The sequence below is a fragment of the Lathamus discolor genome, chromosome 2 (genome assembly GCF_037157495.1).
Source record: "Lathamus discolor isolate bLatDis1 chromosome 2, bLatDis1.hap1, whole genome shotgun sequence".
NCBI classification, from domain to species: domain Eukaryota; kingdom Metazoa; phylum Chordata; class Aves; order Psittaciformes; family Psittacidae; genus Lathamus; species Lathamus discolor.
Window position 1 is genome coordinate 1,264,353 of NC_088885.1, and position 16,097 is coordinate 1,280,449.

General features: G+C 44.9%; 2 protein-coding genes across 9 annotated transcripts in view; one reads left to right on the top strand and one right to left on the bottom strand.

Moving 5' to 3' along the window:
* LOC136007529 (uncharacterized) overlaps positions 1–16,097 on the bottom strand; it is a 70,825-nt gene that overhangs the window by 27,107 nt on the left and 27,621 nt on the right. For all 5 annotated transcript variants that reach the window (XM_065665375.1, XM_065665376.1, XM_065665372.1 and 2 more), the window contains 2 exons: positions 12,299–12,364; positions 2,396–2,606 (listed from right to left, as the gene is read on the bottom strand). In XM_065665375.1, coding sequence (XP_065521447.1) covers positions 2,396–2,606; positions 12,299–12,364 — 277 coding nt within the window. The remainder of the gene's footprint in view (positions 1–2,395; positions 2,607–12,298; positions 12,365–16,097) is intronic.
* LOC136007530 (probable G-protein coupled receptor 141) lies at positions 517–10,650 on the top strand. Of its 4 annotated transcripts, XM_065665377.1 has the most exons (4): positions 517–596; positions 3,775–3,890; positions 5,992–6,053; positions 8,942–10,650. In XM_065665377.1, the coding sequence occupies exon 4, from the start codon at positions 8,973–8,975 to the stop codon at positions 9,888–9,890; it is 918 nt and encodes a 305-aa protein (XP_065521449.1). In that variant the 5' UTR covers positions 517–596; positions 3,775–3,890; positions 5,992–6,053; positions 8,942–8,972; the 3' UTR covers positions 9,891–10,650. The 4 variants fall into 4 exon arrangements, with proteins under 4 accessions (XP_065521449.1, XP_065521453.1, XP_065521451.1 ...); XM_065665381.1 differs by lacking the exon at positions 3,775–3,890 and having other exon boundaries at positions 556–596; XM_065665379.1 differs by lacking the exons at positions 517–596; positions 3,775–3,890 and adding an exon at positions 4,961–5,038.

The following is a 16,097-nucleotide window of genomic DNA, read 5'->3' on the forward strand; positions in this document are numbered from 1 at the left end:
CAAGCATCTCAGGAGTACCAGAAAACATTCAGCCCTCAGGGCTGCCCTGCTTCAGGATTACTACATGTGTTTTACCATTGCATCATAAGGAAAGTTCCTTCAAGGGCTCCTAGGGCAATATATTCACCTTTCAGGTATTAACTGAGCAACTGAGAGGCTGAGTGACCTAGGAGAGGAATACTTGGGTATATATATCCACCATGGCAGGGGGTTGGAAGTAAATGATCTTCAAGGTCCCTTTTGACCCAAACCATTCTGTGACTCTATAGGTGACTATAACACATACTGTCACGAGTGCTTTTCAACCGTCAGCCCAATTAGTCCTCTTTCTTTCTTGCCACTGCTTACAGGCAGATGCATTTAGCAATAACCAGGAATATTTGATACATGTCGAACAGAACAAGAGTGCATAAAACCCCCAAACACCTCCACATGGTCCCATGACATTTGTCAGCTGTTTGTGGTTTGTGTGCAGTGGGTAATAACCAGGAAGGACACCGAGCTGTGCTGCAGTTCCTCAGCAGCTCTTCACTGCAGCGTCGGGGAGTTGCACAGAGCGAGGCGAGTGTCCTGCTGCGCTGCTGGAGAGTCCACAGGTAAGTGGTACCCAGCAACGGTACCCAGCAGATGTACTGCGGGCAGACATGCAGAGGGTGCATTTTACCCATTGCTTCAGAGGCAAGGAGGGAGATAAACTCCAATGAGAAGGCTGCAGGTCTGGACGGAGCTTAGAAGCTCCTGGTGGGAGGGAAGCTTAAAGCAAAGGTGGGAGGAAACACTGCAGGATGGAGGTTAAAACACTTCAGGTTTTCAGTCTGCTGCAGCAGTTGCGAACGTCAGATTTTGTGAAACCTGTGGAAGCAAAGAAGGTGATTGAAGTGCACTTGAGGAGTCAGTGTTGCAGGACGTGCACCTGGGCTCCTTTCACAGCAGCATCCATGCTTGCTGAAAATGAATGTATTAAAAGAAAGTGTGAACCAGAGAGACAAGAGCAGCGTTCTTTGTCTTGAAACAGAGTATTTCCATGGTCCTTCTGCTCACTTCCTCATAGGCTTTGACACTAAGTTTTTCAAAACCACCCTAGATGCTGAGGGTCACAAGTCCTTGTGGTAGTCAGAGGGTTGCCAGCTCTGCCTTCCCTTCTGTGCTTTTAGGCACCTTCTCTGAGGCTCTCAGACACTCGCAGAGCTCAGCAAGGAGGGATGGTGAAAGGTTTAGTGTCCCCTTCTTAAGGAGCTTTGGCTTAGCCACTAGTTGTCTGATCCGATAATGAACTTTACACCCCTGTTCTCCTGTTGCTCAGCATGTACAGGAGGCCATTGGGAAGGCAACAAAGGAATCCTGGGTGATGGGGAGGGCGTTATTGTATTGGTGTTGCAGAGCTTTCCTTCATTAGCCAGAGCGAGCAGCTCGGCTCCTCTCCCAGTGATGACAGAAAGATTGAGTCACACAAGACAGAGCTGTGGCTGGAGGTCAGCAAAAACGAGTGGTCAGAAGGTACATCAACAAAAGTGACCTGTGTCACCAGACGCAGGCGGCTCTATGTGTACATCATTCGGGTAACTCATCAGTGGTGTTCTGCCTGGCCTCTGTAGCTTTGCTGGGTAATCATAGAATCATTTAAATCACGCACCAGGTTTGTTGTCTTTGTAGCAGCAGTGGTAGCTTTTTTCTCCCCCTGTTGTGAACCCGCAGCTCCATGTCCCTCCTGCTGGGAGGACAGAAAGTAGCAGACTTGACTGTTCACCTTCCCCTGCAAACTGCAGTTCTCATCTTCGAGACAGCATCATCAGTTGAAGCACACAAACAACTTAGAGCAGGGAAAAGCTGTGCTGCAGGTTTGAAGGGCACCAGATACTCCACAACAACTATCCATAGACTTGCTGTTGTGCAGGAACATCTTACTACGTGAGAGCTTAAAACACCCCAGTGTTCTTAGCACCCACGTGTCCTGGGTTTAAACCACGACACCATGGAAAGGCATCACGTCTTTGAGTACACTTAGTATTTACTGCTCTTCAGGTGATGAGCCAAACACAGACTCATCTTTCTAAGAGAACTATGGCAGAGATCACATATTATTTGAAAGTGATGCTCAGAGCAGTTGAAACAGTGAGGTCTCTTTTGCCTTGCTTCGTGGCATGATTATACGCTACAGGGTTGCACTTCATTTTGGTACGTAAAGCAACAGGCCTTTTAAGTAGATTGTCAGAAGCAACTGGAGTCTGAGAAGATTCCGCTCACCATTTTGTAAGTGGAAAAGCCAGCAATGCCAATAACTGGATAAAAAATCTGGAGTCCTGCTACTGTTATGTATAGATTTGTGCAATGATAACATTGTTATGACATCTAGCTGATCCTCAGTAAGTATCCTTACCTTATCCTTCACCCTTACCTTAAGGTGTCTTTGGGAACAGAAGCTGTTCATAATTCTCATTCTGAAACTGGCAGTAGCTGCTTTAAAACACAAAGCTAGGGCTGTAGAGCATCTTGAAGAGAAGAAACAGGGCGCAGATGTTGTATATGATACCAGGGTTGAGGCAGAGGACCCTCTTGTAGCACAGACTGCTGCACATGGACACTGCTGCTCCTTAGATTTCACGTCCCTGCAATAAGTGGAGATGCTGCTTAGTCTGAGTGTGACACAGCCATCACTCATAGAAACGCAAGTGATGCACAGTGCAATTGCTCACTACCTGCTGACCCGTGCCCAGCCCGTCCCTGAGTAGTGGTCAGTGGCTCCTGACCAATCCCCTCTAGCTTCCGTGCCACGGAATTAGTTATGTGCCATGGTTTGGAATACTGCCTTGGCTGGTCTGGGTCAGGTGTCCTGTCCCTGCTCTCTCCTGGGTTCTCGTGTGTCTGGTCACTGGCAGAACACGAGAAACTAAAACGTTCTTGATTGTGAGTAAGTGTTACTTGGCAACAACTACACCATCAGTGTGTTATCAGCATTGCTCTCAGACTGAAGCCAAAACACAGCCCTGCACCAGCTGCTGGGAGGAGAATTAACTCTCTCGCAGCCAAAACCAGCAACCACTTTATTGCCATTCTGGGATGCCTTCCACGATGAAACAATTTGCTCAGTGGATGAGGAGAGCACTGTGGACATCATCTACCTGGATTTCAACAGGGCATTTGACATGCTCAATAGATATCTTTGATATTTAGTATATGAGGTATGTTCATTATCAATCTAGCAGCGCAGGTATTACTTTGCTTTCTGTGCTGCTCCTAGGCAGACACTCTTAACCTAATGCAGGGAGGTTTGTCCCTTTGCCAACACAGGCAGCACATTTTAGCACACTACACTTCATAAGTATCTGCATGTGTATATTCAGCATGAAGGTGGTCATCAGTAAAATGATTTTTCCCACACACCTAATTATAGTGTTTGTATTATCTCTGCAGTCAGCAACCAAATGCAATAAACAACCTGGGAATAAACCTGTATTAGCAATTGCAGTAAGCGTTCTGAGGGTGAGTAGCAATAGGTTTAATACATTACATACAATATTCTTCCTTACAATATGCTGCCTGCCTCAGCAGGCAATTAGTGAGAGGCTAGCCCAGAGTTCAAATGAATTTTAGGATGAGCACTGACTTTTCAAGGTGAAGAGAAGGGCTTTTTCTTCTCAGAAAGGCACATATGCATATGGGATCGGCACGGTGCTGCATCTACGATGTCATTCTCTGCAGTCTAATGTCATCCCTATGGCAGGAGTAATGCATCTCCTTGTCAGTCAGCTCCCCCCCTCCATTTTTTCATCCTAGTGAGAACAAGCTCTAATAAGGAGTGAATTGCTGTGCTGGATTCCTGATGAAAGGCACATCCTGAACAGCCTCCCGGCATGCGGCAGATGCGAACGAGTGAAATCCTGCAGAACAAGGTAATACTAAAGTTGGTGACTGCTGGAAGTGTGCAGTTGTTAAAAGGACACCTTCTCAGAGAGGTCCATTTAGACTGGAGTTCGCACAGAAGCCTTCTGTACATGGCTCGAAGTGCTTCTCCCGTCCTCAGTGACCACCACTGAGGCCAAAGCAGAGTGTCAGTAGGAAACAGAAGTAGGTATGGGGAAAGCTGGGTGAATTGCTTGTGTTAGAACAGGGTTCTAGATTGATGATCCCTCCTCCCCACACTGATCAGGAAGAAGTGCAGCAGGTTTTCATGTGGGTTGAGGTTTGGGTTTGTTTGTCGCACTTCTCTGTTGAAAGCTCTGGATTATGGCAAGAGCTCAATGGAAATCTGAGGTGGTTTTATTGATGTGAGCTACCTCAGCGTGGAATGAGGTGCAATTTTGGTGCTTCTGAAGGAGGAAAAGGTGGTGAGATTAGACTGGAGGGGAAACAGGCTTCCTCCACAGCACCCTCCCTCGGGTACTTTTGAGTAATGCCTGCAGACAGTAACTTGCAAAGTGGGTATTTTTCCCCCTTACATTAGTTAAACGGATGTACCTGCAGATCTATTTCTGCTTTTCAGAGGAGCTTTAGTTGACATCTCTGCTGTGCAAAGACGTGCGAAACAAGGAATTGCAGGTCACATTTTCCTCCCTATACTTCTCCAAAACGTTCTTTCAGCTGTGTCACAGGCAGTATTTGCCACCCATAGGATGCCTCGCACCGCCTGGGTGACAGCCCCAAATCACAACTGCTTCAGAACCCAGGCAGAGACATTTTAAGAAACCCATTATCTACACAGTGTTTGTGGCTCTTATTGATGCTGAACGTTTTTCCTCTTGCAGATAATGAATATCTTTCTATTTGGGTACATGAAATAGTAAGGCACGTTAGAAATAGGAGTCAAAAGCATGATTTGTTGGTAGCAGATAAAAGTTACTTAAACTACTTACTGCCTGTCTGCTAAGACAGAAGCCAAGACAACATGACTAACTTGAGAAGGTACCGGACTTGATTTAAGGATACTTTAGCTTTATATCTGGCTTTGCCACAGGGGCTTCAGCTTTTCAGCTGCGGCGTGGGGAGAGTGGTATGCTTGCCTTATAACAGAGGTTTGAGATCAGCTGCAGAGAGCTACGAGGTAAGAGCTAGGTATTACTGTTGTGATCACTTTTTAGTGTTATCTGCCCAGTGCTCTAGCTGTCAGCTGTTAACATTGCAAAATGCAAAGACAAGCCATCACATACCAGTGTGTTGTGAAGAGCCACAGAACAGTATGTCCCTTGTGTTTCTTTAACCAAATGTGAAGCAACAGGATGCAGTCAGTTAACATATTCTTACATAAGATTACATGTAAATGCTGAATGTTAATACTATTGCCTTCAAAACTATGACACTCAACATAACTGTTGAAATGACACGACAGGGTTAAGCTGCAGGAGGGCAAAAGTGACCTAGCACAGACCCAGTCCTGCAGCGGGACAGCAGTTACCACACACACCGCACAGCAACCGTCGCTGATGCTGAGCCTTGGTTACAGACATGGCTAATGGGGCTTTCCTACTAAAATCTCCTGGTTCCATTTTGCCAGCACCACGCAATGGTGTAGCAATGGCACTGAGTCCTGAGAGCTGGATGCTGAGCTACAATCCTGGCAGAAAGCAGGGCTGAGACACAGTGCTGGGCTTTAGGGTGAGCTTTGTTTCATCCCTTACGCTTTGAACCGTATCCAAACCCACAGTCAGTTACAACAGACATATTCTGCTCCTGTCTTACCCAGTTTTCTCAAAACACTTTTAAATGATCCCCTCCATTCTGGGGAATGCCCTTTCCAAATGAGTGTCTTTGTATCTTGGTCATTTCAGGCAGCAGAAGAATGCAAGTGTTTGGAAATGGGAGGCTTTGAAGACCTCCTATGGCTAAGAAATGGCTGCAGATCAGGGCATCCTGTGATGCAGTTAGAAATCTTCCTGAGGCTGTGCTTATGGGCAGCCTTACCCTGCCATAGCTGAGGCTCATGGCTGCTGCTTTGCCATAGGTTCAAAGAAAGCAACGACTCCATAAAATATCAGGTGTTTTGCTTTTTGTTCTTAGAGCCTCCATAATATGAAGAGCCAGGTCAACAACACTTGAAGAGTGAAGAGAAACTCTAATCTGTAAGTACACACAGAAGGAACAAGCCCCTTGGCTTGTAAGGCTTCCAAACCCTGTTTGCAACTTGAGAAAAAGCAAGCATCCAATTGTCCGGTTGTTTTATTGCTAGTACATTTTAAAGCTGTTCTGTTTTCATCATTGGTATTTGTAATTTCCTGGTACAGGAAAACATTGCTTCATCCTTTTTCATATTGCTGTCCTGTAGTTCTGCACTGCCTCCTGAAACCGGGAGGCGATTGCTTTTGTTTACGTCCATCTTTGTGTGCGTGTTTGATGTTGTCTGATCTCTGTGAAGACCAGACGGGTTTGTTCTCTTCGATAACGTCTAGCTGGGGCAGTAGATGATTATTGCTGGGAAGGTTCCACAGTTTCCATCTTTGTGTGAAAACAGCCCAGACCTCAAACCAAAGAGAGCCAACTGCACGTTTTTTCCATCCCATTTGTTCTTCAATAGATCGGATTTAAACTAAAAAGCATCAGTACAGTGATGACACAGCCTGCAAGACGTGAGGCAGTGAGCTAGTGGATGAAGTAGAGGTATCACTAAAAGTTGCTTGAAAACGTCAATATTGTCAACACAGTCAACACGTGGTATTTCATATCTGTAGTTTGTAACGTTTTCCTCTGAGCAGATGTTTGTGCTCCAGATATCAGATGTGCGGGGTGCTGGGTTGTTTAAATGTGAATTCTGCAGTTATTCCAGTGACACAGCCTCCATTACCATAACACAGCATGGGATTAGAGCAAATCGAAAGCAATTACAATGCCCTCAACAGAAAGCATCTCTGAGACTAAACAGGGAGGTCTGTGAGAGCAGCGCACATTTAAAACAAACATTGTTACTCGGTGCTGCCTCCAACGCAGTGTAGCTCGACGCAGAAACGTCAGTTCTGACAAACCCTCATTTTCCTGTTTTATTAAATCTGTCAAAACCAGAAATCTTTCATTTGAATTGAACTTCCTTTCCCCTCCGAATTCCTATGAAACATCTCAGTTGGGTGCACGCCGGCTGCAAACGCTGCTTCTGCAGAACCCAACTGTTGGAACACACCAAGAGCGGTGTGAAGACTGCCAGTCCCTCAGCAGATGTATACTGGTGATATATTTTGCAGATGCTTGTTATACAGAGCTCGCTGTTTGGCAGGGATTGCAGCAGTGTCATTGGTTTTGACAAATGAGGGTTTTCTTAATAAGCTGATATAACATTGACATAACATAATGGTGACCGACGAAAATAGGAAGCAATGAAGGGAGCAATCCACTGACAGGCTGGTAAGGGTTGATAAGTCAGGTGCGAAATAGCAACATCGATTTTACCAGTGCCAAATGCATCTAAGAACCAAATAGGAGCACAGTGCTGATGGAGGCAGCTCAGTGAGGAGCCACAGGTATGACTGGGATGGGGAGCAAACAAGTGTCTTCGGTCTCTTATTGCTGCCTATTTCAGGTATCTATAGGGAAAGGCAAAATTTAACAAGGGGTTTTAAATCTGAAGGCAGAACCAGCACGTGTGGTGCCTGGAAGCTGAAGTTGTGCACAGCCGCTCTGGTGCGACCAAAGCTGGTTTATAAACCTGTTCTGGGCATTTCCCCTTTCCCACAGAAGAGAGAACTCTTAGAGAACTTTTTTCCCCTCCCAACTTGTGGCAGGATGTGCCACCTAAAAGTCAAAGTAAGCCGAAACACCACACTTGGAGGAACCACTCTGTGAAGTCAACAGCACTGCAGTATCAAAAGCAGAACTGCAGAACCTCACTCAGGAGAAAACCCCTCTTGTGCTGTGGGATTCACCAGGGAAGTGGACGACATACAGAGTGAGTTTGAAATTACAGCTCAGGTAGCAGCAGCAGTACAACTGCACAGTACGGAGCACAGCACTGTTCAGTTTCCCCTGCTTCTTTTCCATGACTCTAGCGTGAACGTTCTTTGATGCGTTCATAGATGCAAGCATGCTTCAGGATAACACCCTTCCCGAACTTTCTGCACCTATAGGATCTTGTAGTACCCAAAAATCCTACCAGAAGTTACATTTGGAATGATAAGAATCATATCTAATACCTCTTTGAAGCAGTAATAGATGAAAAACATATAGCACAGTTACTAAAGTTGCTATCAACTCTCACCTAACCCTGGCTCGGGCCAGGCAGGCTTATTTGCACTAACCCAGGATGTCCTTTCCTAACGTTTTCTAACAGCCCATTTTGTAACACCCAATTACCACATCTGAGATGTGAAATGTCCCTGAGCACCAGGACAGCACAGCCCATGTTACTCGATCAGGCAGGACCTGAGCAGGATGGCCATGGAGCCTGGGGTGTCCATGGTGTTTAATCTCCGGCTTAGATAAGCTGTCCGTGGAGAAGGAGTTGACTGCCAATGTGTGCAAAACTCGGCTCTCGGCATCACAGAATCTGCAGCTTTGATAGAGCAGCATATGGTTATTATCTGGCTCTGGGAAGGGCAGATTTGTGTTGCAAATAAACAAACTGATGAATGAGTAGCAGAAAAGTCTTAGATTAGTTTAGATTAGATATTTAAAACACGCAGCTGCTCAGAAGAGAGAGCTAACAGCACAGAGAGATCAAACCCACCACAGTCATGTCATTTCTCTGCGGATCTCTTTTCCCTACACATTACTAGCTCACGCTTGGTTTTAAGGGTATGGCCAGCAATGTCTTAAGGATGAGAGCAGCTTCTCTGCCCAGCCTTCTCAGCCATTTTTGCTCCAGGCTGGAGGATGTTTGGATAAAACTACTGCTTGCAGCTTGTACCAGCTGTGAGATTCCAGGATTATCCGTTGAGGAAGATCCGGGTGGAAAGCTCACTGGATTTTCAGCTGGGCCCTCTCATTCCTACCTGATTTCAGCCTTTATGTATTCTTTCATTCCTAGAATACGTACAAGGAAGGAAGATTTCAGGAACATGATTGAAGGGAGCAGGAACAGCAGTGACTCCTCTGCCTTCACTCACACCAACACCACGAGTGCCATCCTGATTACTGCCTACTCAGTTGCCTTTGCTGGGGGTGGCATTGGCTCCATCACAATGTCATTCATGCTGGTCAAGATGAACACTCTGTCTGTGACCATTACAGCCATCATTAACCTGGTCATCGTGCACAGCCTCCTCCTCTTCACGGTGCCCTTCCGCCTGCACTACTATGTCAACAAGAAGTGGGTATTCAAGATGGCATTTTGCAAAGTAGTGAGTGCAATGGTGCACATCCACATGTACCTGACCTTCCTGTTCTATGTGATCACGCTGGTGATCCGGTGGCTCATCTTCTTCCAATGGAAGGACAAGGTGGAGTTTTACAGGAAGCTGCACGCCATTGCGGCGAGTGCTGCCGTGTGGGTCTTTGTCATGGTTTTTGTGGTGCCGGTCTTGTGCTTTGAGTACGGACGCTCAGGCTCATACAATGAAACGATATGCTTCAAGTTCCACAGAGAACTACAGCAGGGGAGCGTGAAGGCCCTGAACTACGCCATTATTGTAGCTGTCGCTTGCATCACCTGCATCCTCTTGGGTTTGCAGATTTTCATCCTGGTAAAAGTGTCGAGAAGACTTTCCACCTCCCTCTGGTCACACCAAGAGTTCTGGGCCCAAGTGAAAAACCTGATTTTCATCTGCGTCATCATCATCTGCTTCCTCCCCTATCACCTCTACAGGGCCTACTACATGCAGCACATGGGTGATTTTGACCAGTTAGAAAGCTACAACGAAGTCTTTCTGAGCCTGACTGCCCTCAGCTGCCTGGACCTGCTCTTCTTTGTGCTGAGCGGAACCCGCCTCTTCAAGCAAAAGGTGGTCATGCTCCTCAGCAGGCTGTCCTGCTGCTAGCATCCACCTCCTGCAGCCAGCCCGGTGCTTGACAGGCATGGCAAACCCCTCCTGGCTGTGTCACGTTGGGCCCTGGAAACAGAGCAACACGCTCATGAAGGGCTCTACGTGCTTGCCTCCTGAAATCATGGGGTGACCCTCCAGTGCCTTAGCTGGTAGAGTGGAAGGTTACCTCTGGGGTGTCCTCATGGTGCTACCTGGTGAGCTGTGGATGCACCAGGAGGAGAGGGAGGAAAGGGCATGGGCTCTTCTGTCGTAATGCTTTTACATCCAGGTTTGCAAAGTCAAAGGCACTAGAAGGAGACTGAAGAGGATCCGCAGAGTATGTAGAAACACAAATAGAAAGGCAGGTTTTTATGCAATAAAGCGCGGATTTTTGAAACATAAAGGTCTATATGATTTTCCATATATGTTTTTCATATTTATTCTCCTCAAGCTCTCATAAAACACCAGGGAAGGTGTTGTTCCTCCTGAGCAAGTCTGTTCCTTCACTGTACAGGCAAGCGTAACCTTCTAAGTGAATTATTTAAAAGAAACCAACAATAAATAGTAAATTCTTAAAATATGTTCTCAAAATCACCTTCTGGACATGGCATCACTGCAGCAGGGAGGAGTTTTGTTCTTTTTTCCACACTATGTAAATGTCTCTCACACCGAAAATTACACTTTGCTATGGAAATGAACACTGTAAGTTCAAATAAATGCCTGTATTTTATTTACAGAATTGTTCCATTAATAAATATATATATTTAATAGTGAAGATCATTTTATCAGCAGTTGTCTCTTTAAAATGTCAACTATTCTAGGTCTCCAAGGTAACAATGATTATTTTATCTTTATGTTGCTTTTGTGCAGTCCTGAAGTTTATAGCTAATTACTCACAGTATCTTTAGCTTGAAATCAGTTCTAAAAACTTAATACCCTGTATTGATGGGAATAAAATGCTACTGCTTGGATTGGAGGGATGGGAAAACCTAAAAAGCTTGTTCTATCCCAGTGAGGCGTTGTCAGAACACAAAAGTGAATTCCACCAAAGAGGAAAAAGTCAGCAAAATAATGCTGTGAAAGACATTGAGGCTTTCATAGCTCAGCTGTTTTACACCTATGCCAAAAAAGGAGTATAAATCTCTAAGTGCTATAACCCAGGAGAGCAATGGCTCGTGTATCTTTCGTCTTCTTCCCACCTGTATAAGGTCACATTTTTTCACCTGGAGCCGGAGGGATGGTATTTTAATCACTTGGCAAAGCAGAGGTTATCAGCTGGTCTCATTTCCTGTGACAGCGTTTCCTCATGGCGCTGTTGGAGTCCACCTTTTCATATCTCCGAGTCTTTCCATTCCTCTCTACTCCACCTTCACCATCTCTTGCACATCAGACAGCAATCCAATAACAGCTGGTTGATCTTGCTGTACCTGTACAATCTTACTGCTATGCTCATTGCTTTCGGTCCCACCACAATGGTTACTTTACAGGATCTGATCCCCTTTACAGTCTTTCTTCCCTGCCTTCCATCATGCTTCAAGCTCCTCTGTATCTCTCGGGAGGTCTGATCATGAGGAAGTATTTTCAGGTCAAAGCCTGAGTAATGCTATAACATAACACCAAAAGTTGGGAATCACTGAAGTTCATAACACAGGTGGGATGTGGGGGGGCCCACATGGCCCACCCTTGGCAAACAGCCTGGATCACAGCATCTGTTAAGGTAGGGATGTGAGAGCCTGGAGTGTGTGTGGATCTGGGGAAAAAGCTGCCTGAGAGGCATTTGCCCCAAAAGGATCACAGTAAAGAGGAAGATGACAACTGCCAGCCAGATTCAACAGTACCCAGGGAACTACAGAGACTCCCATAACATAGAAGGGGTCAACTTGAATACGTAGTTCATTACTAGTTAATTGTGTGTCACTGAGAAAGCAATAAACTGCTCTGATCCAGGTTTGCTTTAAAACCACATGAACAAACCAGTTTTTCCTTGTGGCAGGAGAGAAGATGAAAAATGACACAAACTTTTTGTTTCCTCCTCTAACAACCTCGTTGGTTCTGGATGTGTTCTGTAGGCACTGCATACCTTTGTAACACTCTGTTATAACTCTTCTGTCATAACAGAGTTGCTAACAAACAAAATGACTATGTGCTGAAATATGCAAAAATGCATACAAATGAAGAGTATTTTGCATCTACAATTTGGCAGGACTTTCAAAAGCTAAACCAGATGTTTACAGGCAGCACCTCCTGACCATCCAGCTTAACCAAGCTTGCTCATGAACTTGTTAAAATCACACCTTGTTTAATTCTTGTAGAAATGTACGTATTCACAACAGCCTGCACCACAGCACCGCACAAATACTAGATAGTAGGATTCTTCTAAGTAAAAATCGATGCGAATGATGTCAATGTTATCTGGGGCTCACCTATCAAATCCACAGGCAATCCCATCCATGGGGCTGGTCAGGTCACGGTCAGGAAGGGCCACATGCCTAATGCCAGCAAAAGAAGCAAGACAGATGTTAGCACAGAGATTTAAGAGCATCTCCAAATGTTTCATATGAACCTGGGAAGCAAGACCCCGACTTGTGCCCAGTGGGGGCTGCCTTCCAAGGGAAGCACATTCATGGAAGAGAGCTCGCAGCCCCTCATCTGCTTCAGAGGTCTACAGCACAGAGGAACACAACAACCTGCCTATGAGGAGGAGGCGAGCACTACTCGTGGCACTATGCCCTCTAACAGAGATGCGTAAGAATTGCAGGTAGGACTTTGTCTTCCCAGTGCTTTCCCTCAGCAGATGTGAGGCCTTACAGAGACTCCACTAGTCAGGCGCTACAAAAACATGGGAGAACAGAAGAAAGTAAGAAAGGACAGAACAGATTTTATCTGCATTGGTGGAAAATCCTGTGGTGGACAGCCTTCAGTCATGCCTGTGGGGAGATGGAGAGCCTCATCAATGTGAGGGCTGCATATAGAGAAACACAAACGGGCGCAAACTTCACATACATGGGGGCAGACTGCGGATCCTATCCTCTGCTACAGAAGGAGCAGCTGAACCAGGGTCTGCTCAAGACATGAGATGTGTCTATACACTAGAAATAGTGGCACGAAGTAGTGAAAAGCAGTTTGCAAGTTAAACTGAGCTTGCAAGGGTAAAACTGTCTCTACACTAAACTGGACTTTAGAAGTTTAAACCCAAAGAGCAGACAATCTGCATATATTATCATGACACCGTGAAAGCAGCTATTTTGAAGGAAGCAACAAAATAAGTTGGAAATTGCAGTTCTTCCATGAAATGACTGTTTCAGCCACGTAGAATGACTGGCTTAGGCTTTTCAGAAAGTAGTGGCCATTCTAATACAGCACTGAACTGCCTTCTTTACTCAGTCGTCACCTGAAATGCCTAATGTGAAATGCCACGAAATGTGAACTATTGTGGCTATTGCTGTAGTGGAAAAGGGTGTTTCAGGTATCAATCTAATGGAACAAAACATGAAAAACAGCTGCAAAGTTTACAAGTAAAGCTGACCTCGGAAGAGTTCTCATTTTAGAGAAGATGATACACAGTTTGCTCTGCGCTCTACTGTGTGGTTTGGAATGGTTTGGGAAATAAAAGGAAATAAACCATCTGTTTCTGTTGCCTTTTAATCTAATAAGTTCAAGAAGCTGGAGAGGAGATACTTTGCATAATACCTGCCTATCGTTTTCTGTCATTTTGTGAAGTAACTGGGAGTAATTTTGAGAAATGGCTGAAGATTTTGGTAATTGTACAAAATGACTTTAGTGTAAGTCAAAAATAGGTGCAAGAGCAGTTGTACGTAAAAGAAGGGAGTTGAATCAGATTTCTCTGCTTGCTAAGTAATCATTCCTGAAGATGCCTCAGGACTTTGAAGTTAAATTTAGAGAAGAACTATACAAAAAGAATAAGAAATGCTCCAAGTACATGATCCCAAAGGCACAGTAATCTGCAACTATTGCTGAAATAAAGAAGACAAAACAGAACCTCAAGTCAAAGTCAAGACACGGATTCCATCTAATTACAAAGTAAGCACGAAGAACCCACTCTTCCTGGGTTTTTTAACTCTAAATGTATCAACACTTTCCCCATTTAGAGATGCAGCATTCCTGCTAATAAACGACTTGCCCTCATTTTAGATATGAAATTCTACCATGTGGGGACACTGAGCAGTGGATTGAGAGAAGTCAGACAAAAGAGGAATGCCCCAAATATTATGTGAACATTGAGTACACATATGTTATCATCAAAGAAAGCATATATGGCTACTGGCCACGGTGGCTACGACCGTGTCGCAAAACATTTGCTGTCTAAGTATGCAAACATCACCAGAGATGCTGCTGAGCATTTAAAACTCTTCTGTGTAGTGTCCCAAGAAAGAAGAAGGCATCAATTGAAACAGTTTTCTAGCTGCTCTGCTCTGAACAAGGAGTGCTCAGCACAGGGGCAAATTAACCTTATCAATATGCAGTGCATATTGATATTTTGGAGCCCCTGTTGTGTTGCAGGGTCGTGATGGAACAGAATTGATTGCTCAAGACATTCAAGAGCTAAAGTATTTGTGGCCTCAGCTCAGCTTGGTGCATGGAAAACCAGGACACACTCAAAGACAAAAATTAACGGAGCATCCTAACAGCAAAATTAAGGAGATGCTCATGGAGTGGATGGCAGACAAGCTGTGGGACTGGTCTATGGGAATATGCTTTGTGTGCTTCGCAACGAATCCAGCTCACCACTTACAGCACATCATACTTAGATCTGCTTGGAACAAATCCCACTTGTGGGCTCAGCTCAACCTCTCTTCCATTGTCCACAGTGAAGGAATTAGAAACCAATACACTTAGGTTTTGTATTGGCTTTATTGTAAATGTCTTTCACTGCATGAATTTAATTTCATTAGGGAGCAGCGTTAATTAGCTGTTTCTAATTACTAATGTAACTCGTATATATGCACGCTCTCATTAGCTCTGCTGTTATCTCCTCTGTACGCAATCTTGTAATAAATAAAGAGGCAATTTACTGCAATGCTGCTCTGATATTCAAGAATATGCTCCTTTCAGGGCTGCAGAGTGGATATTGCCAAACTCCAGGCATTTTGCTTTGTGTCAAGAGTAATCGACCTGGAAACTCAGTCAAAAATAGGGTAATAAACAATAACCACACGTGCAAGTGGAGTTCTCATCCCATCCTCCACTGACAGCAGACTGCAAACGCTGATACCAGTGTTAATGTTCAGTCCATTAAGCAATTTGAAAGGCTGAGCCTTCTCGGGGGCTGTAGGAGAGGTGCAGCTCTTTGTAGTGCAGCAATGGGGTGTGGAGGGCGCACAAGGCAAAGACCAGCAGCAAACTTGTCACCCCAATGCATATGAAGTCCAGGAAGCAGCAGAATTACAAGAACAGATGAAAACCATGACAGGTCGAATTAGCCAGCCAGCAGTGAGTTCACGGGTAAATCAGTAAAGCCAAGCTGGGAGACAAAGATGGACCAGCAAGAAACAACTTTGGCTGCTCCTTGGTTAAATGTCTCAAAAGTGGTCGCTTGTGGGCATATTTAACAATACAAGGGACACCGGAAAAAGGGGTAACAGAGGCATATGGAAAAATACAGCATGTGAAATACATCACCATAACAACACCTTTTACAAAAGCGTGTAGGAGTGTGAAACCACTGCAGCTACTGGTGGAGTGAAAATGAAAAAAGACAATAATTATGTTAGACCACAGTGGTTTTATGTGTTTTAATGTCAAGGGGCATTTTTACTCTAACAGAAAACCCCCAAGCTATTAATATAATAGCAAGGACAAAATCCTGTTCTGGAGGTCAGAACGTGTGTAGGAGCAAATAGTAATGCAGATTTGTGTTACTAGATGTTCCACATTAATAACTGCTGCAAGTTAGTTACTATATTTAGTTACCACATTTAGCATCTTGCACCTTCACACAGATTGGAACAAGAAGTAAAGGTGTGGAAAGGGGGTTCGCCTCTGTGGTTTCAAGATGAGTTAGCATCACAGAATCATAGGAAAAAGTAGCTCCTAAGAGATGCCTTCAGGTCATCCTGTCGCATGCCCTGCTCAAAGCGTGCTAAACTCAAAGTGAAATGGGTCTGCCCAGGACTGTGTCTAGTTGTGCTTTGGAAATGGAGATGGAGAATCCAAACACCTTCTCCGGCCTCCTGACCCACAGCTGCACTCCTCTTATTACTA

Excerpts from the sequence above, each read along its gene's own strand:
- LOC136007530 (XM_065665377.1), top strand. The coding sequence starts at position 8,973 with ATGATTGAAGGGAGCAGGAACAGCAGTGACTCCTCTGCCTTCACTCAC.